Source organism: Podarcis raffonei, chromosome 1 (assembly GCF_027172205.1).
Source record: "Podarcis raffonei isolate rPodRaf1 chromosome 1, rPodRaf1.pri, whole genome shotgun sequence".
In the NCBI taxonomy this organism is placed as follows: domain Eukaryota; kingdom Metazoa; phylum Chordata; class Lepidosauria; order Squamata; family Lacertidae; genus Podarcis; species Podarcis raffonei.
Window position 1 is genome coordinate 113007451 of NC_070602.1, and position 23076 is coordinate 113030526.

Here is a 23076-nt window from a genome sequence, read left to right on the forward strand (position 1 = left end):
ACAGAAGTCATAAACAATAAATAAAACACATCAAAAAGCACACAACCTAATGGAAACAATTTCGGCGTAAATCATAAGATCTAAAACTAAAGATACAACAATAATATCAATAACAGCAACAGCTCTCTCAGCTCCCTGTAAACAAGACTCCAGCCCAAGAATCCGTTCAACAGCCTCAGCTTTTGTAGCTGCAGTCAGTCAGCACTCCACTCTCCCAGGCCAGATGGGAAAGGGCCAGTAAGGCAGGATGCAGTTCTTCCAGGGCTCACAGCCAATATGGTCTCATTTAAAACAACACAGATGAAAATTAAAAACAATTTAAAAGAGGAGACCTCTCTGCTAAGCAGCAGTCCTTGTGAAGCCTGTCAAGCAAGGCCCCAAGCCATGTGGAAAGAGGCAAGGGTGGGGCCCTTCAGGCCCTCAGCAGGCAGTCCTGCTTGAGAATGTTCTCCAGTTTCATTAAGAACCTGGCATGTATCAGAAAAAGAAGAAAACAAATCTCATAATGGGGATGTATATAATTCTGAGGTGATTTTTACCTTTGAGGCAGCATTTTGAGTGTTGCTTGCCAGTCTAATATCCTGCCTTGAAGACCTGCTCCCCAGGTAAGATTGCAGTGATGCCAATGCCATGCAGCTAATTTGGATTTTTTAAATAAAATAAAAAAAACCCTTCGGTTAATGCTGCATGAGTTTAATAAAATTGTGTGGTCTTGGTTTCACTTTAGCTGGTTCAATAAGTGTTATTTTATTTTTTACAATGACCAGCCCAAACTTCAGGAAATGAGTATTTTTATATGAATTAAACCACAAACATCTGCATTTGAGAGTAACTTAACAGTCTCACTTAGAGACAGAATAAGAAGGAAATTTGAGACCAAAACCACAGACTTCCATTCTTCCCACTTTACTCATGGTTGGTATTGCCTCAATATAGGATGGCGTCTTATATATTGCTCCAGAAGCAGCCATTTTTGTAGCTGATTCTTGCATGAGGTCAGGAGGTCTGGGAATGCTGTCTTCCAACTATCCTGAGTGAAGGCTATGGAGAATTTCATTTTTGAAGACGTTTGCTTCATAGTTCAGCCATTCAGAGTAAACTCCCAACACAATCCACAAGGACAATAGCTCAAAAGCAGAACCCCACACCACTTTTTTAAAGAATTTCTCTGTTTTTCATCGCTGACATGCTCTTGGAAAAGTCAGTGTTTTAATTGCTTACCCAGCCTAAACATGAATCCTGAGGTGTCTGGGTGTAAAAACAAGCAGACATTCATTTTATTAGAAACACAGTTCTTTCTTTTTTTTAGTTAAATTAATTTTTGCTTCCCTCACTTCCCTCAGAATCTTTCTTAGTTGTTGCCTGGCAGTCAGCAATAGTGAAAGCTTCTGATGGAAGCTATGCCCTGCTTCTATGGTCTTATTTGGGTGAGCACCATCCGTGGGAGGCAGAGATACAAGTAGGGGATATCTCAGTCAGTACCAGTGGTAGTTGGTATCCATGGAGACTGGTAGGGCAAAAGGTAGGAGGACCAACAGCAGGGGGTGCCAGAGCCAATGACAGCTGGAGCTGGAGCCATTGACAAAGAGAGCCATCTGTCCCTATCTCCCTGCCTACTGAGTTGTTCCAGGGGAAATACTGACACTAAGGAGAAGGAAGCTGACAGGCACTTGAACCCCCAGAATCAGTTGGTTTGTTTGTTTGTTGGTTGGTTGGTTAGATGGTTGGAAGGAAGAAGGCAGGCAGGTAAGGACGGACTGAAATTTGGGGAGGCCAATGCTCCATTTTCCCCAACAGACCATTCCTCGACTGGTCAGTACCTAGCAAGTAAGTGTGTATGTCTATGTATGTGTGTGTGTGTGTGTGTGTGTGATCTCTTCTGAGACAAGACACTAAGAATTTACTATCCCCCATCTCCTCTGAGACACACACACATATATATATATATATACACTCTCCTTTTCCTACATGAGCTCTGACCTTGTTTCCTTTACTCCTTCCCAGGAGTAACTTTATTATATATAATAAAGGGAATTATATATAAGGGAAATTGCATGGTAAATTATTAGTGACTTGTCTCAGAAGAGATGGGGGGGGAGGGAGAGAGCTGTGAGTCATAAATGACTGTGCAAGAATACATCAGATTACAGGTGAAAAGAGAGGGAAATGATAAAAGAGAGAAAGAATTAGAGAGGGAGGGAGAGAGGAAGAAGCCAGGGAGATGATATGCAAGATGGTATGATTGGCTACCTATCCTTCCTTATGATCTGCCCAAAAACATGTCAAAAAGGAGGGGGAGTGAGGATCCTCATCATCAGGTTTTTTTCAGCTGGAACTCGCCAGAACTCAGTTCTGGCACCTCTCAGGTGGGCACCATTGCCATTATAAAAGAACAGGGGAGGTGTTCATGGTGAGTTCCGGCACCTCTTTTTCTAGAAAAATAGCACTGCTCAGCATCAGGGTGAATCCAGTCCAAAAAAAGGAAGAAAGGACAGGTTTTCCTGGGACAAGAGTCCCCAGACTGCACTTTCCCATGTCATTAGCTGTTGTCAATGGAACCTGCAAATGCATCTTGTCCAAGTTCATTAGTTCTTGCCAGCTTACATATCCAGGCAAAATTGAGAGCTGAGAGAAAAGATGATATTGCAGGGACAAAATGGCGGGTACCAGTTAATAATATGTCGCTGTCTAAAGTGAAGCTCAAATGTCTCCACACACATTGCTAAGGCCTGTGTTTGAGGGGAAAGAAGAATCCCTTCTTTGTCATTTAAATACTCATTCCTGCCTTTACCAATCCTCGTCTCATGCTAGGGAATTGATGTAGCTTGTCTCTCTTGTCATCCATGTCAATTTGTGGCTGAACATGAATATCGTGTCACATACAGGCTGTGGTTTTACATGCTACAGCTGATAAGATTAGTTGCGTGCATAAGTCAATACCATCTTATGTATTAATTAGGCCTTTCTATTTTATTGATGCTTTTGAATTATGGTGCTGGAGGAGACTCTTGAGAGTCCCATGGACTGCAAGAAGATCAAATGTATCCATTCTTAAGGAAATCAGCCCTGAGTGCACACTGGAAGGACAGATCCTGAAGCTGAGGCTCCAATACTTTGGCCACCTCATGAGAAGAGAAGACTCCCTGGAAAAGACCCTGATGTTGGGAAAGATGGAGGGCACAAGGAGAAGGGGACGACAGAGGACGAGATGGCTGGACAGTATTCTCGAAGCTACCAGCATGAGTTTGACCAAACTGCAGGAGGCAGTGGAAGACAGGAGTGCCTGGCGTGCTCTGGTCCATGGGGTCACAAAGAGTCGGACATGACTAAATGACTAAACAACAACAATTTTATGTTTACCCCTTTATGACTTTTATATCACCTTTATGACTTTTATATCAGCGCAGAACAAGCAATCCCAAAGTAAACACAGCAGATGGAGAAATGCCCTTAGAGATGCTTAACAGTAGAGGCAGGGCTCCTTTTGTGGGAATATGTTTCTGCCATGTTTCTACATGCGCCATGTTGTGGGGGCATGGGATGGCTTTTGACAATTCGCTACATCAGTTCACCATTAGCTTGCCACATATTGAAATTGGCTGGCCAGAAGATTGTTAAAGGGCTTTGCTAGTAGAATTGGACCGTATGTTTATGGCTGAAAGGATTACAGGGTCCTTTCGACAGAAATGCAGTGGTATACCATTTCCCCCATTTTAGGCATCATTCTCGTTCCATTCCAAAGCATACGCTACACACAGGATTTATTGTGTGGCATAAAGGTTCTTGACTTTTATGCCAAAAATGTACATTCCATTAATATTCACAGCACTTACTGGGACCGCTGTGTGTACAGACACATCTGTCATTTGTGACTTCAGAATAATGCACCTATCCCAAGCTCCTGTCTCTATAAAAACCCACATCCCATAGTTTTATTGTCCCCATGTAATGAATGGTGGTATTGCATGCTCCAGCTCTAATGCGTGTACCCCAATAAAATTAATATATCGTTATGGCTGACAGCTTCTTCCCGGCCTGAGAGTCACAGATTTGCTATCTGTTAAAAACTGGCAGCTTTAATATGACATCTAGTGCCACACAAATTAAAGTTGAAACCCAAAGACGCCTACTTGAGAACAAGCTGGGCTGAACACAGGGGAACTTCCACCTGGACAAACCACCACTAAGTCAGGATACATGGTGTGTTTTTTTACGATGACACACTTTGAAAAGAACTGCAGAAGGAAAGTATTTCAAAGGAACGAAAGGCAGCAAGGAAGGAGAATTTGTTAACCCTCCTTCAGCAGCTATTACCTAACACTGAGAGCCATCAGAGATTATAGGGACAGAACTACCTAAACTGTATAGAAATTTATTCATGTATGCTACTACAGCAGCAAGAATGTTACTTGACCAAATTGGAAAGAAGCAGAAGTCCCAGTAAAGGAAGAATGGATACAAAAACTTATGGAAATGGTGAAACCTACTGAAGAATAAGAAATCAAGACAGCAAAACTCTTAATAAAAGAATGGAAATGGTTTGTTGAATATTTACGGATAAATTGTAAACAGATAAGAACATTGGCAGGATTATTGTAATAACCTGCAGTTTCATAAGAGTATATATTTAAAGAAGATGAATAAATGAGCAAATTAAGTTAACTTGGATATGCAGAAGATATTAAAAATAAAGAGGGGGAAGGAAGTCAAGCTTTCAAATGTCAAAATGATTGTAAAATTAGTGAAATGTATAAACTTGAAAAGTATTATTATTATTGATTTTTTAAAAGAGCCATCAGAAATGAATATAATATGTCTGTTGCTGGTCTGAACTACTTCAGAGAGAGGTGTGGGATCAAATGTTCTCCCACAAAAAAATGCATTCATTTGTACAAAACCAGCATGTCAAGGGGGAATCTAGTCTGGAATCATCTTTTAGATATGTAGGCACAATAACGTTTGATGAGGGAGGACTTTTCCCACCAGTCTGAGATGGTACAGCCCAACGATAGCTATCTCCCAGGGGGCCCCAGATAATCTCTTTCTTATTTAAGCCCAGTAGTGCATCACCACACACAACCCTGATTTGCAGCTTCACTACAGCTTCTCAGGTTTTGAGGTTGTTGCTTGCAGATGTTCACCTTTGTTATCCTAGTCAATGGCATCATTCCTCCTGGCTGCTGCTGCTGCCTAAGCATCCTTCTCCTCTGCTGCCATGAGCTCGTGTTTCTGGGATCTGTCACATAGGATGTCCCAGTCAATCAGAGATCATATGACACAGTTACGTCATTATGCCACATAGCCCATCAGATCAGGCTACAGGATGAGATCCACTGAGGGCAAATGGGAACAACTGAGAGTGAAAATAATGCTTTCTAGATCAGTCGTGTGTGTATTCAAGTGGTGGCACCTCCTCTTGGCAAAACTGATCAGCTACAGCTTTGTTGCCATTTCTTCCATCTGACTGTTCTTTTTCCTAGCAATGGTGACCTCATTATATAGCCAGTCAGTGGCAATACCCTCACTCTGAACTAGCACTGTCTGTCCACAGTGACATCATCACATAGACACATCTGATTGATGAAGTGATGGCATCCTTGTTCTTGGGAAGAAGGTAGATGTTATTTTTAAAAAAAATATATAATAATAATACTAAAGTAACAAACAATCAGGGCCGTGAACAAATACAGACATGGTGAACAAGGAATCATTTTGAAGGATTTGGAGGTCCCTGAATGCTCCCATGAAGCGAACACGTTTGTCAGTGAATATTCAGCACGGTCTTAATTATAAGCACCCAACTGCAAACATGTTATCTTGTTATATATTTCAGTACATTAAATATTTCCTGTGAGTCCTGGAAGGCCTCGCAGGCCTTTTCCCACCTGGCATGGGAGGGTGGGGCCCTGACAGACTCCAGCTACAAAAGCTGAGGCTGCTGAAGAGACCAGGGATCATCTTGTCTGCCTCTCAGTGCAGACCCAGGTCACTGAGCCTGAGTTTCCACTGCAGTCGCCCACCATGAACCACCATAGGCAGGAATGGCAGCAACAGCAGCATATTTTATTCCCTTGCGAATTATGCTGTTTTAAATGTACATTTTATATTTGGCTTCCTTTATTAATGTTTCTTCTGAAATCTTTTAAGATTGGTTTTTACAAATTTAACTTAGTAAACCACAAGGCGGGATGGAGTTAAGTCATCAGGCTCAGTTGAGCCAAAGAGATATAAAATGTGAATATGATGTTACGTACTGAGATTACATGTAAAATTAATAAAAATTATTTTTTTAAAAAAATATGATTTTTTAAAACTTTGTTGTGTTAAATGTGCATTCTGTAGTTGGCCTCCTTTGTTTAAAAATAAATAAATCCTTAAGGTAATATGTTAGTTTCCAGTTAATTATCCTGCTTTGAAGGTATACTTTACAGTGGTACCTCGGGTTACATACGCTTCAGGTTACAGACTCCGCTAACCCAGAAATAGTGCTTCAGGTTAAGAACTTTGCTTCAAGATGAGAACAGAAATCGTGCTCCGGCGGTGCGGCAGCAGCAGGAGGCCCCATTAGCTAAAGTGGTGCTTCAGGTTAAGAACAGTTTCAGGTTAAGAACGGACCTCTGGAACGAATTAAGTACTTAACCTGAGGTACCACTGTATATTTGACATTCTTCAGAATTCTGGATTGTTTTATTTGATGTTTGAATGTCGTTTGTAAACTGTATTGAGATCCCCCCCCCAAAAAAAATATAAAGTGGTATAGAAATTAAATCAACAGCAACATATTCTTGTCACGGAGCATTAGAAAGACCCTTCAGCAGATCCTTAGGCACTACAATTTTGTATGTGTACACACACAGGCCAAGAGATGTTTGCTACGGCTGTGCTATGCTGCTAACCTTCATTCAGCGGAATCTGTTTTCCAATTCCTGAATGTGACTTGGGAAATCAACACTGAAATGCTTTGTACCCAGAAGCCAGGCTCAGTTAGAAATTACCTCTGTAGATACGATCCAGGTACAGAGCCAAACCCAATTTAAAAACCACTGTGGCGACAATGAAGTCAACCTATGCCGGAGACAGTATTTCACGCCATTACACTGGTGCCTGCAGGACAAAGGAAATGTCTTACATGGAAAGGTATTGTTGCCACTGTTGCTGCATTCATACCCTAAGCGAGCCGGCACACACCGAAACTGTTTCCACATCAATCCACTTACAATCTGGGGCTGCGAAAAAATTTATCCATCATGCCAAGCTGTGCCTAAAGAGTAGAATTAGGGGAAACCCAGAAGCACTGGAGCAATAGCAAACTTGGGAGATTTAATCCTGGCTCCATTGAAATAATTGTCAAAACCTGCACTGGACCAAGGAGCAATTGGCAGGAGAAAGGCATCAATTAAAATACGTATTGGGAGTTTATTTTTGCTCAAGGCAAGAATGAGTTTAGCAACTACAGTGGTACCTTGGTTTACAAACTTAGTCTGTTCTTAAACCAAAACCTTTCTTAATCCGAGGCGCGCTTTCCCTAATGAGGCCCCCCACCGCCAGTGCCCTTCCAACGTTCGGCTTCCATTCTTAGACCGAGGTAAAGTTCGCAAACTGGGACACCACTTCCGGTTTTGCGGAGTTCGTAAACCGAATCGTTCATAAACAGGACCGTTCTTAAACCGAGGTACCACTGTATTTCGATAGCAAGCAAAAGCTCCCATGTCACGGAGTGAGCCAGCCAGTAAATCGTACTGTTCAAAGTTGGAGTTAACAACACTGACAAAAAAACATGCTCTACACAAACTTTGCTGGGTGTCAGGCCTGATGAGCACAGCAGCTCATTCCCTGTGGGTCTAACTCCATGATTCAGTTGCTGAGAATAAAGATCCCTCCCTCTCCACAGCTGTCTATGTCTCCTTCTCTCCAGAGCTTTCCCAAGAAATCAGAGACTGTGTCTGTGTGAAGCTGACCTCTCCTCCTCCCCTTTCATGCCTTTTCTAGGAGACAGAGGAGGAAGGGAGCTTGTTGCAAGAGGATGGGGAGACACCTATGGCACTTTACACAGCCTCTTGACCTGCCTTATCCCACCCTCTGCTTCCACTCCTGATTCTTGACTTCTCTCTGCCACAGACTCTCCCAGCTTGTTAAGCCCTGTTACCCTTCAGCTTCTGACACCTCCTCTTCTTGGTCTTCTTCCTCCTCTCCCTGTGACCACTCATCCACATCCCACCACCACTCCCCAGGCTTTGAGCGTTCTTCCCTTGGAGGTTCCTCAGCTGGTTCCTCCCACCATTCCTCTGCATCCAGCCAGCCCATGACGTCCCACGACCAGCATGCTCTGTAATATTCTCCCCCTCCCCCCTCTATGGAAGTCAACATTATTTTGAGTGTGGATTCTGGTGTTTTTGAAAGAAAGAATAATCATGATTATGGTATTCTTGCATGCCAGGCGGTTATATCTTAGCTGTGCCAAGGATTTTTTAATATATTTTTTTAAAAAAGATGTGTGATTCTATATACTGTACTTTTCCTGTACTTTTAAGACGAGGTATTTTTTAACTAAAAAATTATGCTAAAAAACTTTGGATTTGGATTTGATATCCCGCTTTATCACTACCCGAAGGAGTCTCAAAGCAGCTAACAATCTCCTTTCCCTTCCTCCCCCACAACAAACACTCTTTGAGGTGAGTGAGGCTGAGAGACTTCAGAGAAGTGTGACTAGCCCAAGGTCACCCAGCAGCTGCATGTGGACGAGCGGAGATGCGAACCCGTTTCACCAGATTACAAGTCTACCACTCTTAACCACTACACCACACTGGCTCTCTCACACTTGGGCTGTCTTATACATGGATAGTGCATTGTGGGGACAGGTGATTGGTTCCACCTGCGAGCAGCATGTTTTCAGCCTTTGATATCAGGGTTAGTAATTTCTGTCACCCCCCCCATGCTTAATTCTCTTGTCAATTATCCCCCCAAAAACTCAACAACTCCAGGCCATTTTTTGCCATTTACTTAAAATTGAGTCCTAAACATGGGGGCGTCCAACACACACAAAAATACAGTAATTGAAAAGAAATGAAGATGGAAGAGAGAAGCCTAATGGTGAATTGTACATAAGTGACTGTAGAAAATGGCGCTTCAGTATGATAGGCAAGTTTCTCTGCTCAGCTGCAGGAAAGGGTTTCTGGTTGTCATCTTGGAAATTCCTCAAAGTCCCCATGATGGGTAGTGGCCATTAGGATTGTTAGGGTGGAGATCAGAGGAGTCAACAGTAGATGGGACCAGAGGAAACAGCAGCAAGAACCAACCGATCCTAGAACTCCTCCTTCATCCTCTCTGCAGAATTCTGCAATGGGGCAATACGAATACTGAGGAGTAGGAAGCTGAGAGGCAGGGACATTGCCTGGACTGGTAGTGAGTCCCTACTCAAGGAGGGATCCAATTCATTCCTCGTTTAAAGTCGAATCTAACAAATTCACACTTTCTGGAAGAGTGAGAAAACAGAAACACAGCCACCCTTCAAAATTATCTGAATTTTGCAACGCAGTTTTCCAACTTAGAAGAATGTGCCTATTAGGGGAAAGCGTGCATGGAACTAAATATATTGGGGAAAATAGCACCAAAAATGAATTATGTCAGGAGAAATTGCTTGCAGCAATGTGCAAATGAGTCACAGAGGTGCACCAAGATGTGTTTAGGAGGAGAAATCAGCACTAAAATGCTAAATAAATTCATGAGGGTTAATAATAATAATGGCAAATTGTTGCAGAAATGTGGAGAACTGAATTGAAGATTAAAGACATGAGGAAGTGAGAGCACCCAAACTGTCAGATCCTTGTTTCCCTAAGAAGGCTGGCAAGGGAGGGATGCAGGATGAGAGCAGCACCCCACTCGCCCTCATAGGCCAACCCCCATTGCCTCAAAAAAATGGTTTCACAATCAAAGCATTGGGTTGAGGGGGGAATGTGTGAAGGGAAAAAGCTGCAATCACATATTTATTCTAATGCCCCTACTGGTTGATGGGTAGGCGTTCTTCAGCTTTGAGTGAGCACACATATGGTAAATGAGCACATCTAATTGCACAAGAAGATTTGTTGTTGTTTTTTTTAACAAAACAATTTTTTAAAGAAACTAATGTTTTTGGAGAAATTGATTCATGGGGAAGCAGCAAAATGATGTAGACTGCAAGGTTCCCTTCCCCCAAGGAAATCTACATTTATCTTAATTCCACGAGCCAGCAAGGCCTCCGCAGGAATATGCACTTTGAAGCTGTTCAGGGCTGCTAATTGATCCTTCCCGCAACGAAGTGCCAGGGCGCATGCTATGTGCAATCAAGGCCAAGCCACAGATGCCTAGCCTGCCATTTGCTGCACCAGATCGCTCTGTATCTTCTCAGGGCCATGCGCCAGTACAAACCAATCAAGTGTAAACAAGAAAGACGGAAACCATAATCACCATGTCAATTATACAGCTCACGGCTGACTTGGATATCCCTTGCAAATTCTCTTGCTGGCGGTCTTGCTAGACCAGATGATCACTACAAGGGCAACGCTCTGAAACATAATAACCCTAGTTACTCGTTTCCACACACACAACCCATTACCATTGCATGAGGGTAGAGCGTGGGCTACTTCCATCCATCTTGAACACCCCTGTAGTGTTGCCATTCCTGTTAGCCCCTTACCACAATGACAGGATCCATTAGGTTGCAACTTACCCCCCTTCCCCATTTATTGAAAGAGGAAAAAGGAAATCCACTGTCCACTCAGCTCATCACACACATTTTAAACGTGGCGGAAGGGTTTGCACAACCCACAGCTGCAACTCCCCAGATTAGCTAAAATATTGTTCTGTTTGCTGCAAAGAAGCACAGCAGATGATCCAGGTATGACAGATTATATAGACTCATAGTCACAATCATTCCCTGACTTTGCAGCCGTGTGTAACCAAAATGGCACCACAAACACAAAAGAGGTGGTGTCAGGCTGGCTGAAGTACCCAAAAACTACCACAAACACACACATTTTTGAGAGGGATAGTGGGAATTAAGTGTGTGGGAGGTCTGCCTTCAAAACAGCCCAATGAGGACTGAGCATGCTTAGTGGACATAGAATCATAGAGTTGGAATAGACCATAAGGGCCATCGAGTCCAACCCCCTGCCAAGCAGGAAACACCATCAGAGCACTCCTGACATATGGTTGTCAAGACTCTGCTTAAAGACCTCCAAAGAAGGAGACTCCACCACACTCCTTGGCAGCAAATTCCACTGTCGAACAGCTCTTACTGTCAGGAAGTTCTTCCTAATGTTTAGGTGGAATCTTCTTTCTTGTAGTTTGGATCCATTGCTCTGTGTCCGCTTCTCTGGAGCAGCAGAAAACAACCTTTCTCCCTCCTCTATATGACATCTTTTTATATATTTGAACATGGCTATCATATCACCCCTTAACCTCCTCTTCTCCAGGCTAAACATGCCCATCTCCCTTAGCCGTTCCTCATAAGGCATCGTTTCCAGGCCTTTGACCATTTTGGTTGCCCTCTGGACACGTTCCAGTTTGTCAGTGTCCTTCTTGAACTGTGGTGCCCAGAACTAGACACAGTACTCCAGGTGAGGTCTGACCAGAGCAGAATACAGTGGCACTATTACTTCCCTTGATCTAGATGCTATACTCCTATTGATGCAGCCCAGAATTGCATTGGCTTTTTTAGCTGCGCGTCACACTATTGGCTCATGTCAAGTTTGTGGTCAACCAAGACTCCTAGATCCTTTTCACATGTGCTGCTTTCAAGCCAGGTGTCACCCATCTTGTATTTGTGCCTCTCAATTTTTTTGCCCAAGTGCAATACTTTACATTTCTCCCTGTTAAAGTTCATCTTGTTTGTTTTGGCCCAGTTCTCTAATCTGTCAAGGTCATTTTGAAGTGTAATCCTGTCCTCTGGGGTGTTAGCCACCCCTCCCAGCCACCCCTCCCATGTCGTGTTTACTGACTGTTGAGGCAGAGGGATGGGAAGCCACTGGGAGGGGAAACAGAATGGGGTATCTTGGAAGCTTCCATGGCCGGCCAGCACCCCACATGGGAGCGCCCAACACTTGGACATTGTGTTGCAGATCCTGCTTGTAGTACTAGGAAGCGCATTGCATTTATGTAGAGCGCTTGGCTGCATGAGGCCAGTCAGTACACAATTTTTAATTATTTCCTCTGCGTCTTGCAAAACAGGGTTGCACTGACATCTAGTGGAGATGTAGTTGCTTTTTAATGAGATTCCTGAAGAAACAATCATTGTTTTGAGGGGGAGAAGGGGATGTGTGTGTTTGAGGGAGGGGGTTGTTTTCCTGAAGGAATTCACCAGTAAATCAGTGTTAGAAAAGGCTTAAGTTTCCCTATAGAAGCTGGCAGACTTCAAGACTCTGAAATATGTATTTATACGAGGCATGGAGGAGAAAAGTGTATGGCCTGGAAAGACAGAGGTCTTCACCGTAAAGCTCACTGGGTGGTCTTGAGCACTGACATTTCTCTGTGGGGAAATTCTGGGTGGGCGGAGTCATTATTTAGCTAATGTTGGACTTGGGATGGTCCCAGGCCTGTGAATTTATATAAGTGAAAAATGGGCCGCTCAAAGGTAAGGTTCCCCCGTGGTCTGAGGACTTCTTAAGCATGTGTTTGGTGTGTAGAAAAACAGCTTGACAAAGGTCTAGGTGGTGCTTTTTTTCTGGGGGGACGCAGGGGTACGCATACCCCTAAACATTTTGTGAATCTAAGTTTGGCCTCATTGATGAGCTGTATTTCTTTTCTTTTTTTAAATCATATTTATTGATTTTCCAATAAAAAACTTCCGATTAAATATCCAATCATAATACTTCAATTAAAAAACTAAAATAAAAAAGATGAAATTATAGCCCAAATTGTATTTATTAATTTCTTTAATTAACGCTTGGTAATTTGAGGGGCTGTATTTCAATATGAGTAGGAAAATGAGAGTACCCCCTAAACATTTGTTTAGAAAATAAAGCACTGGGTCTAGGTGTAAAGACTTGAGGGACCTATGGAATATCAAGGGCAGACTGGGGGTGGTCGAGGGTGTCAGTTGGAGGCAAAATGGAGGTCAGGGAATTGATCTGCTTCAGCAACTAACAACATATTATGGGGTGGTGGGGCATTAGGGTCAGGAAGATTTGAGTCATGAGGTTTGTGGAATGCTCTCCCCAAGAAGGCTCGCCTGGTGCCTTCATTACATACCTTTAGGCACCAGGCAAAAACGTTTTTCTTCAACCAGGCATTCAGTTGACTAACATTCTATGGCTTTTTAAATCTGTTTGTGGAAGCCGAGGTATTGGTTTGTTCCTCTTTACTATGTATCTTGTATTCTCATTTTGTATTTGTTTTTCCTGTTGTGAATCACCCTGGGATCTTCATATGAAGAGCAGTATACAAATATAAATAAGGATAAAGCTCCCCATGGTATTTGGGGATGTTTGGGAGGAAGGAAGGACACTCCTTCCACACACACAAACACACCCCATATGTATCAATAACGCTACCAATCCCGAATCCTAAATCTTTAGCAGTAAATAATCCAGGAAGGGGTGTGTGTGTGTGTGTGTGTGTGTGAGAGAGAGAGAGAGAGAGAGAGAGAGAGAGAGAGAGAGAGAGAGAGAGAGAGAACAATACTTTTCCTTTTCCTTTGCTCCCTCCTGAAACCTCACCCACTTTCAGGAAATTTGAATCATGCTACAAGCTTCCTCTTCCAGGTGGGTTGGAGCCCTGAACTCCTGTTGGGACTGGAGGGGGTGCACTGCAGCGTTCGACGTGGGTCCCCAATTGTCCCCTATAATACTGAAGCTGGGCATTCCTGTTTGGAAATTAAACGGGGCCACTTAAAAATGAGGTAGCTGTTTCTAGATACACAGGGTACAACCCAGGGAAGTAGCAGTTTGTTAGAGTTTATAAAGCCAGGTAACTTGTCAAGTACACAATTCCCATCATCCATGCCCATTGGCCATGCTGTTTGGGACTGATGGGAGCTGTAGTCCAACCCACTCTCTGGAGGACAACAGGTGCCTTTCTCCTGTCCTAAGGTCTGCATCCGACACTTTGGAATCCCAACACCGGACAATGCAACCCTATGTGCTTCTACTCAGAATGATTTAATTCAGTTAAGTCGACATCTGTGTGGGCCTAGGACTGTAGCCTAATTAATTTGAATCCAGAACAAGTCTATCAGATATAAGAAGAATGTTGGTCTATTGCAAGTAGATAATTTTTCCCTGCTCCAAAGCTGCAGCGGAACTGTTCTGTCAAACCATTGTTTATTGACCTAATTTCCCTTTCCATTGAATGTTGAGAGGTTCCTCTGGTAAATAATGAATTGTTCATGTCTTATTCACTTATTTTCTTTATGTCCACTTTGTGTGCTTCAGAATGATGATTTCTCACTAACCTCAGGAGGGTCCTTTTCTGCTGGAGTGTTTCCTGGTGGGTTAGTTTTCAACCAGTGGTGGCTCATAAGGGAGGCGGAGATGGAGACGTCCTCCCAGTGGGGTGCTGGAGTGAGCTCCAGAATGGTGGTGTCAGCCCCCTAGATATGCTAATGTTTATGGGGCTGCGAAACCAGAGCTCCCCCAGCCCCATTGCTGTCTCTCCGCCACTCAGCTCCAAAGAGTGCAGTGCCACCACTGCAGAGAGGACACAACTCCCTAAGCAGACGCTATTTTGTGTCACCACTGAATGTGAGAAGGGGAGTACCGTCAAACAAGTAATCTCACATGAAATCTTGAGTTGGTACTGTTATTTCAGAAGACTGTTGCATGCCGGCTAATGCATGTTTGAATCCAAGTCTTCAATTAAACATTTAAGTGTGAACTCAAGTGAGATTATTATTATTATTATTACTAATAAAATATTTATACCCCGCCCATCTGGCTGGGCTGCCCCAGCCACTCTGGGCAACTTCCAATACATATAAAAACATAATAAAACATCAAACCTTAAAAACTTCCCAATGCTGGGAAGTATTGCCTTCAGAGATCTTCTAAAAGTTGTGTAGTTCTTTATATCCATGACATCTGATGGGAGGGCATTCTGCGGGGAGGGCGCCACTGCCGAGAAGGCCCTCCGATTGATTTCAATAGATCTTAAATCACCACAAATTTGGAAGCACTTTGGTTTGCTGGGCGCTATCTAGAGAACTTGCCCTTTTATGGCTTTGAATTAGGGCTGATGAGGAATTAGCCAATAAATTATCTTAGTGATTGAACATATGAGGTACCCTTATAAGAAGCCAGACGGTTGGTTCATTTAGCCCAGTGCTGTTTGCTCTGCCTGCTAGTGACTCTTGTTCTCTTCCTGGCCCTTGTTAAGCAAGATCCTTGGCCGTGGCTCCCCATAGTAATGCCATTCCTGAGAGCTCCTGGGAGACAGTGTCTAGGTTTTGCACAAGCCAAAGTAAATCCGCCAGCATTTATTTCTTTGTCTTTAGCAGGCCTTAAAATGAGGGAGGGCAGTCTCTGCACAAGCTGTCTGTGGCATACAAAATTACTATTGTGGGGAGAAGCAGAAATAGCAAAATGCCCAACCACAGAGTGCAATGAGTTGTTGTTGTTATGATGATGATGAGAGGAGGAAGTGAGTGTGTACAGGCAGACACAATACTTTGTACAGTGGTACCTCGGGTTAAGAACTTAATTCGTTCTGGAGGTCCATTCTTAACCTGAAACTGTTCTTAACCTGAGGTACCACTTTAGCTAATGGGGCCTCCTGCTGCCACTGCACGATTTCTGTTCTCATCCTGAAGCAAAGTTCTTAACCCGAGATACTATTTCTGGGTTAGCGGAGTCTGTAACCTGAAGCATCTGTAACCCGAGGTACCACTGTACGTGGTTCACAGAGGTGTATGAAACACAGTGACAGGCAGGAACACCAGGCTTTATCGCATAAAAAAGCTGAAATGAGTGACTGGGTCTTTCTCTCGGGCCTTAGAGCTCAGCTTAGTTTTGGGCTACACTTGCAAGCAGAGTACAATGGTAGAACAGTCAGCAGCCAGAAGTGCAGCCAGGAGAATTCATTTTGCACAAAATGACCTCCCGAATCGCCATCCTCCTCCTCGGCAGCTAAAGGGTTTGGCGAAAATTTCTCATCCTGAGGTTTAGAGCTTGAGGCATAGGGCTGTGAAGTGGGGCCTGTCCCCCTCAAGGAAGCTTCAATTTTCATTAAAAAGAAGCAGCAGCTTCTACTTCATAAAATCTCATTGGGGAGAAATATGATACACACACAGAGAGAGAGTGTGTTAAATAATTTCCCTTGCATTTTTTTCCATATATTTCTATTTTCTGGCCAATGTGTTGCATCCCAAACCCCCAACCTGCTCCAGGGGCATGCCAGGGGTATGATTTATGTACAGCTAAACGTGTGTAAAATATCCTTTCAGATCTTTGTGCATTCAGGAGAGAGCAGGAACACTGTGACCATCTACAGTCACATTCGGTTTGTGTCCTCATACGTTTGGCTGAACACCAGAGTAGCGCTATTGTGACTCTCCTTGCATTATCCCATTATCAGAAAGCTGTGTGTTTTCCAGGCCAAGGAGAGTCATGGCTGTTACCTCACTTCCTGTCACCCTGATGACAGAACAGCTAATGTCTGAACTTTGCTTTAGAACAACCGGGTGCAGGCTCCTCCCACAGCGAAGTCAGAGACACACACCCCCCACCAAAAAGCAGACACGCATTCTCCTTTAACAACTAATTGATTTATTTAACAATACAAATTTCTTTCTACCACTTGGTGTAAGCAGAGAAAAGTTCAGAAACAAAATTATTCTTTTTTTTTTAAGTTTAAATGTTTACACAAAAAACCCCCAACCTCTTACTTCAGTAAATATAAAATTTACAGACAAAAAAAAAAAAACCTACATGAAAAAGAACAGGGTTGTGACAAACCGATGACAGAAAGAGAATTCAGACTCAATAATCAAATGTTTGGTAAAGAGGACAACGGGCAATAGTGAGGAAGCATCTCCCTTTGAAGGTTTCTGAAATCTGAGGTGCAAAATGAAAGAAAGTACATTAAAAACAAGAACAAGATTTTTAATTATACTCTATATTTTGCGACATAAATATTTGAAAGCTTTGTAGGTCACATATTTAATATGTGAAATATACAATTTGCAGCTCATTGTAAATCCATGGGAGTGTTGTACATGCAAAGTATGGGTGCATTTTTTTCGGGCATAGGGGAACCAGCAAAATCTTTTGAGTCTCTCCCCACACTCTTACGATGCCTGGTAGTTGTAGGGCCTTAGTTCTCTTAGGTTATAGTGCAAACCTACAAAGCGTGCATGCAGTATAAACTCCACTCATTTTAGTGGGACCTTCCATGATCCACTGAAATGGATGAAGGTTGCCTAGCAGAAGCACCCTACAGATCACACCCTATATAATGTGCTCCCCTTACAAAATGAGATGTAGGCCTAGATCTCGCTGAGGTTTTTAGTGCTGCAGACTGAAGCCTGCGGCTTATATGACCAGAACTGCTGGGATAGCTCATTCGGTAGAGCACGAGACTCTGAATCTCAGGCTCGTGGGTTCGAGCCCCATGTTGGGCAAAAGATTCCTGCACAATAGGTAGAGGGTTGGACTAGATCAGGGTTCCCCAAACTTAAGTCCCCAGCTGTTTTTGGACAACAACTCCCACCACCCCTAGCTAGCAGGACCAGTGGTGAGGGATGATGGGAACTGTAGTCCAAAAACAGCTGGAGATCCAAATTTGAGAAACTAGATGATCCTTGGGGTCCATTCTAACTCTACAATATGGAGAAATAATGGAGAATGAATACTTCCATGTACACAGAAATCTAGCATGCCAGGGATATAGCTAGGCTAAAATCCTGCCCTCCAACATTTAGTTTTCTGTGTAGAGGGAACTTTTGTGTATCGTTCAAATCATGAGTCTCTTCTCTATCTGCAGTTCCGAGGTGGCACATCCCAGAAACAGTCTGGCCACCTCAGTGAGGACTAGAATATAGTGAAAAACGTAGTACAGAACAGTCTGTTCGCCTCTGCCAAACCAGACAGAACCCAAATTTTACAATGACTCTTGCATCAGGTTCTGAAATCGAACCTGAGCCGTTAACAAACCCCTCTCAAACGGCAAGTGAAAATGGCCTTCGGTTGAGAGGTAAAATTGTTTCAGAATATGTAAGTATACAGAATTAAGGAACATGGGTCTGGTGATGTCAGACACGGAGATCAAAAGTTTTACAGGCATGAACCTGCAACATGTTGAAGCCTCTGCATTCTGACAATACTTAGATAATTGCAAATACTGAAATGCAATTTCCAATAAATGCAAAGCACAGAACTGTTAAATGGAGGAGGTGCTCCGAAACTTCCAAAAATGCACAGCAGATCTGATGGGCGAGGATTACAGATAGCAAATTAGTCATAAGAAAGCAGTTAAGGTCTTTCTGTCTCTAAGCTATGGGCTGCATCCAGTTGAAACCCCTCTGCTGACAGAGGGCCCTTTGATCTAGTGGAGCCTTCCGGGATTGAGTTGGTCTTCAGGGATTTCCACTCTCACTTGATGTTCCAGAGGGTACTCCGAGCCTCCAGGGTGGATTTTGGGAGGCTGGACTATAGGGGAGGCTGGCCATTGCCCAAGAGCTCTTTGATATCTGCTCAGCTGACAGAAGGCCCTGCTGGATCAATGAGTCTTTCTACCCGCAGAGGGATATCAACTGGAAGCAACCCTTCGTCACCACCACAGAGAACATAAAAAGAGAAAGTAATCGCCACCGAACAAGTTGCAAGAATTTCATGCCTGTGTCTAAGACTCGATTCATACATTGTTCTGATGAGTTTATGGCTTGCATTGGGTGAAATGTAGATATTTTTATTGCATGCATCATTTCCAGCTGGACAGCTCAGTTGGTTAGTGCATGGTACTGATAACGTCAAGGTTGCAGGTTCGAACCCCATATGGGACAGCTGCATATTCCTGCATTGCAGGGGGTTGGACTAGATGATCCTCAGGGTCCCTTCCAGCTCGACAGTTCTACGATTCTATGAGTGCCAGTCACCCTAACGAAGATGGTGGAACGTGACACAGGAAATACTTGTAATCCAAGCTGATCTAAACATCCACAGCATATACTACTTAACATGGAAGGAACAGAGCAGATTGGGGGTAGAAAATTAAGCTGCAAAGTCATGTATGAATCAGGCCTTAGTTGCAAAGGGTACCTTCTACCAGGAGATTCTCCTGAGCGATCTCCTGAGTGGAAATTGTGCAAAAACACGACTTTGGAGAGATTCCATTAATTTCACTGGGGCTTGTGCAGGAGACCGTCCTTTCGGGTTGTACTCAGAACGACTAGTTAATTAGAACCTATGTTTCCCTTATAAAAGTGCATTTGCCTCCACTATTGTCATTATTAATATTAATGTTCTAGTTTCTGATTTAACAGCTCACTGTTCATTCCACTTTGAGAAAAGCGGGTATACACAGCATGCAGCCAAGCTGCTTTGGAAGACAGTTTAACATGATTAGATAAACTGCAATTTTACACCTCTGTCTAAACCACAGAACTGCCTGCAATCTGATACAAGTTATCATCTCAGCAAAATCCACAGCGCCTTTTGGGGGGGGCAGGGAATTAAGCCCACCAATTTGAAAACCTTTCCATTTTGACTTGCAAAAGCTAGCTCGTTTATGGTAAATTAGAGGCAGGGGAGGAAGAGAACAAACTGTAAAAAAAAAAAAAAAAAAAATCCACGAGGAAACCACATTATTAGGTGGGTTGCTCGAGGATTTGCTATGAAGTAGCAAGGCACACAACTGCCCTGCCCCAACCAACATTTGTTCCCCGCCATTGGCCCTATCAATAAAGGAAGACTGCAGATGATCATGTACCAATATAACCCATTCATAATATGGAATGCATGTAGCCGCTTGATAAACTTGTTGCGTATATTTGTTCAGCCAAGGGGAGAGAAGAATCGTATTGCTCTCAAACTTCTGATCCGGGGAAGAACTGCGGCTAAGAGTCCCCTAGACATTTGCCCAGGCGATACCAGGTGCTTACGTGAGCACACGGTAGCGGTCTGCATCCATCCACCGCAGCAAACCCATTTGCACGGACATCGCCATATATTAAGCATCAATTGCTCCTCAGCAGGTCTGTCCGTCTTTTAAATACAATGGAGGGCCAAACCAAAACAGTAGGCGTGTGATTTGCACTTGCATGCATGTTATTAAAATGGCGAAAAGCAGGAACAATAGGAGGGGGAGGATTTCAAGCAGGACCATGGAGAGAGGTGGTTTAACCTTTTCCTCCCTTGCTGTGGTCCCAGCAATGGCGCCGTCAAAGCTCTGTGGGGAACTTCTATCCCAGGGCTGATAGCAGTTTACAGGTGTGTGTGTGTGTGTGAGCGCACACATGGATTTTCATCAGGGCTGTGGCAGGAGAGGAAAGGGTTATCCCACCTTTTAACATGCCCTAATTCTGACCCCACCCCACTTTGCCCCTCTTGTTGCTTACCATTCATTTCTTTCAAATACTTGCATCTTTGATTTTTGATGCATTTACCTTTCATGGCTACTGACAAGTAAAAAAAAAAAAGAACGATACAAAATAAATAAACGTAAGATCCTGGGGGGGTGGGGAGTGACTTATGATGGCTCCAGGTGGTTGTGGGATGATGATGATGGGATTTATCCATTCTCCCAGGCCTAAGATATTGCTGGTCCTTAAGACTTAACATGCAGAGAACTAGAATAGCAGAAGGTTCAGCATGAAGTTTGTCCCTCAGGAGCACCAGTCAGAGGCAAACTACAAGTCTAGACAAGAGCAATAGATCTTATGCTCAGGTTTTTCCTTTTTTCCTCATACTGGCTTTCTGCCTGTGGGTGGGGGCACTGTGGGCGTCCGTCTCTAAACAGCCCTACATTCTAACCTGCTGCAGTATGCTTTAGATTTTTAGCTTCAAATACGAAAACAAAGAAACTATTCCTTGGGGGGAACATGTTTATTTGTGTTTGAGATGATACAGTGGATGCTCTCTTCTGAGCTAAAAGGTGGTGGCGATGGGAGGGAAAGGGGGGTGAAAGGAAAAGAAAAAAAGAAAGAAAAGAGGGGAGGGGAAACCCTTTCATTACAAACCAACGAAGGTAGAAGTTTAAAACAGTTTTCACAACAGCATGTACCACATATCGGAAATAGATCTGGGCTTAATACAAATGACGTAATTTCCTAGTAATCTACAGCTACCTTTAATAACTTCATACAGATAATGAATTAGGCTAAAATGCACTATAATATTTGGTTGACTTCAGGAACGGTATCCTTAGTTACATCACAAAATACATTTTGATATCCCAAAGAAGCAAGACTTGCAAGTAGGCGTTTTAAACATAACTAATCTACAGCTACAAAGTTCTACTCTGGATAGCGTTTACCTTTTCCTTTCTGTTTCTCGTGGTTGGGGAGGGGAGGGGTTAAGGGTCGAGGGAAAGCGATATCCCCGTCTTTGAAAGGATAAAAGCAGAGAGTAGAATCAGTATAACATATACACAGAAGTCCGTATTGTAAAGGCTATAAAGATCGGTTGCACACTGCAGGGGCTGCCTCCGTGCACCTTGGCGCCGCACACCAAGCCGTCGGTTCATGGCTTATGTTGCGTATCTCTTGGTCCACTGCCTGGCTATCCTGTCATGCTCGGCTCTGTTGGTCAGGTACTGAGTAGCTATGCTTCCTACCAGAGGATCAGCTGCAAGAGTTGGGTGCGTGGGGAAAGGGGGGGGGGAACGACAGGGGGAGAAATGGGAGGAGAGGGAGGAGATGGCGCGTCAAGATCAGAGACACATCAGCATCACAATAGTTCATTTCGCCACACTTGTTTCCAAGCTAAGCTGCGGGGCAGAACCTCCTCAAGCATGCATTGTTCAAAAGACAAGGTGCTTGACCTAAACGTCAGCTGGAAAGAGAATGCGGACACTTCTGGACAAGAAGCAATTTTTTTTGTTTGTTTGTTTGGTTCTCCAACAATGTCTTCCTTTTCTCTGTCAAAACTCTCCCCTTCCCCTGAACATTTCACACTGTGATTTTGTGAATGGTGCCCCCAGCACTCTCTCAACATTCAAAATGTGCCCTCTGGTCCAAAATGGCTGGCAATCCAAGGCAATCATCTATAGCAGTCTTTCTTATTCCACCTTTTTAAAGTAAGTTAGAGCTGGACAAGCCTAGCACTTTGTACATGGGAAGGTATCTCAACGGCTTCGCAGATTTTGTGATTTAACCTTGAGCAAACTGGGAGCGCTGAGAGTGCATTCTGCCATTAAACTGAATGCAAAGTCTGAATCCGTGGCCAATTCTACTTCAAAGTCCAGGTATTCAGAGGTTTAAACACAACCTGAACAAAGAGGATCCGTTTCCAGGCCACCCTGTGTAAAAGGAAAACAACCCACCCTTTCAACCTGAATTTATCTCATCCCGGTCTGATCCCACATTTATGTAATTGTTTACACAGTCAATGTACTTTGAACAATCTCCCCCCCCTTTTTTTTACAGCTGAGGGTAGGAATTGTTTTGACTCTGCTTACTACCCAATTAGTAATTCCTGTCCTTTCAAAAAAATAAACAAAACAAAACAAACCATTGCCTTACCAGGATTGCAGTCTGTCAAGAGAGAACAAATAGACAGCAAGACCTTTGAAATAGTTAAAGCAGGGCTCCAGTTGTCTTTCAGAATATCCAGACAGATGACTCCTTGACTGTTGATGTTGCAGTGATAGATCCTAGTGCGAAACGTAACCTAGAGGTAGAAGTGGGGGGGGGGGAGATTGCGGGAGGGGGGAGAGAATCATTACACGCTCTTCATGCACAGCTTGTTGCCAGCTTTTTGAAACCAGCCTTGAATTATTCACCCTCTGTGGGAGAATTTTTTTCTATAGAGACCTTTCATTTCATTTTATTTTTTGTTGCTGCTGCTCATTCTGTAAGGCTCATCTGAAAAGTGGTTCCCCGCCACTGCCACTTTTCAAGCAGCTGTCTTGACTCATGTTTGCCATGTAGATCTCAATGTTAAAAGCTTTATT

General features: G+C 43.4%; 2 protein-coding genes across 5 annotated transcripts in view; one reads left to right on the forward strand and one right to left on the reverse strand.

Moving 5' to 3' along the window:
- CERKL (ceramide kinase like) overlaps nucleotides 1-23076 on the forward strand; it is a 287050-nt gene that overhangs the window by 196664 nt on the left and 67310 nt on the right. The gene's annotated exons all lie outside the window — the stretch shown is intronic.
- The window catches only part of UBE2E3 (ubiquitin conjugating enzyme E2 E3), a 91623-nt gene continuing 89536 nt past the window's right edge, over nucleotides 20990-23076 (reverse strand). For 3 of the 4 annotated variants that reach the window (XM_053409644.1, XM_053409634.1, XM_053409617.1), the window contains 2 exons: nucleotides 22646-22793; nucleotides 20990-21749 (listed from right to left, as the gene is read on the reverse strand). In XM_053409644.1, the coding sequence (XP_053265619.1) occupies nucleotides 21652-21749; nucleotides 22646-22793 (246 nt within the window). In that variant the 3' untranslated portion in view covers nucleotides 20990-21651. The remainder of the gene's footprint in view (nucleotides 21750-22645; nucleotides 22794-23076) is intronic. The other variant, XM_053409625.1, reaches the window with a different exon arrangement.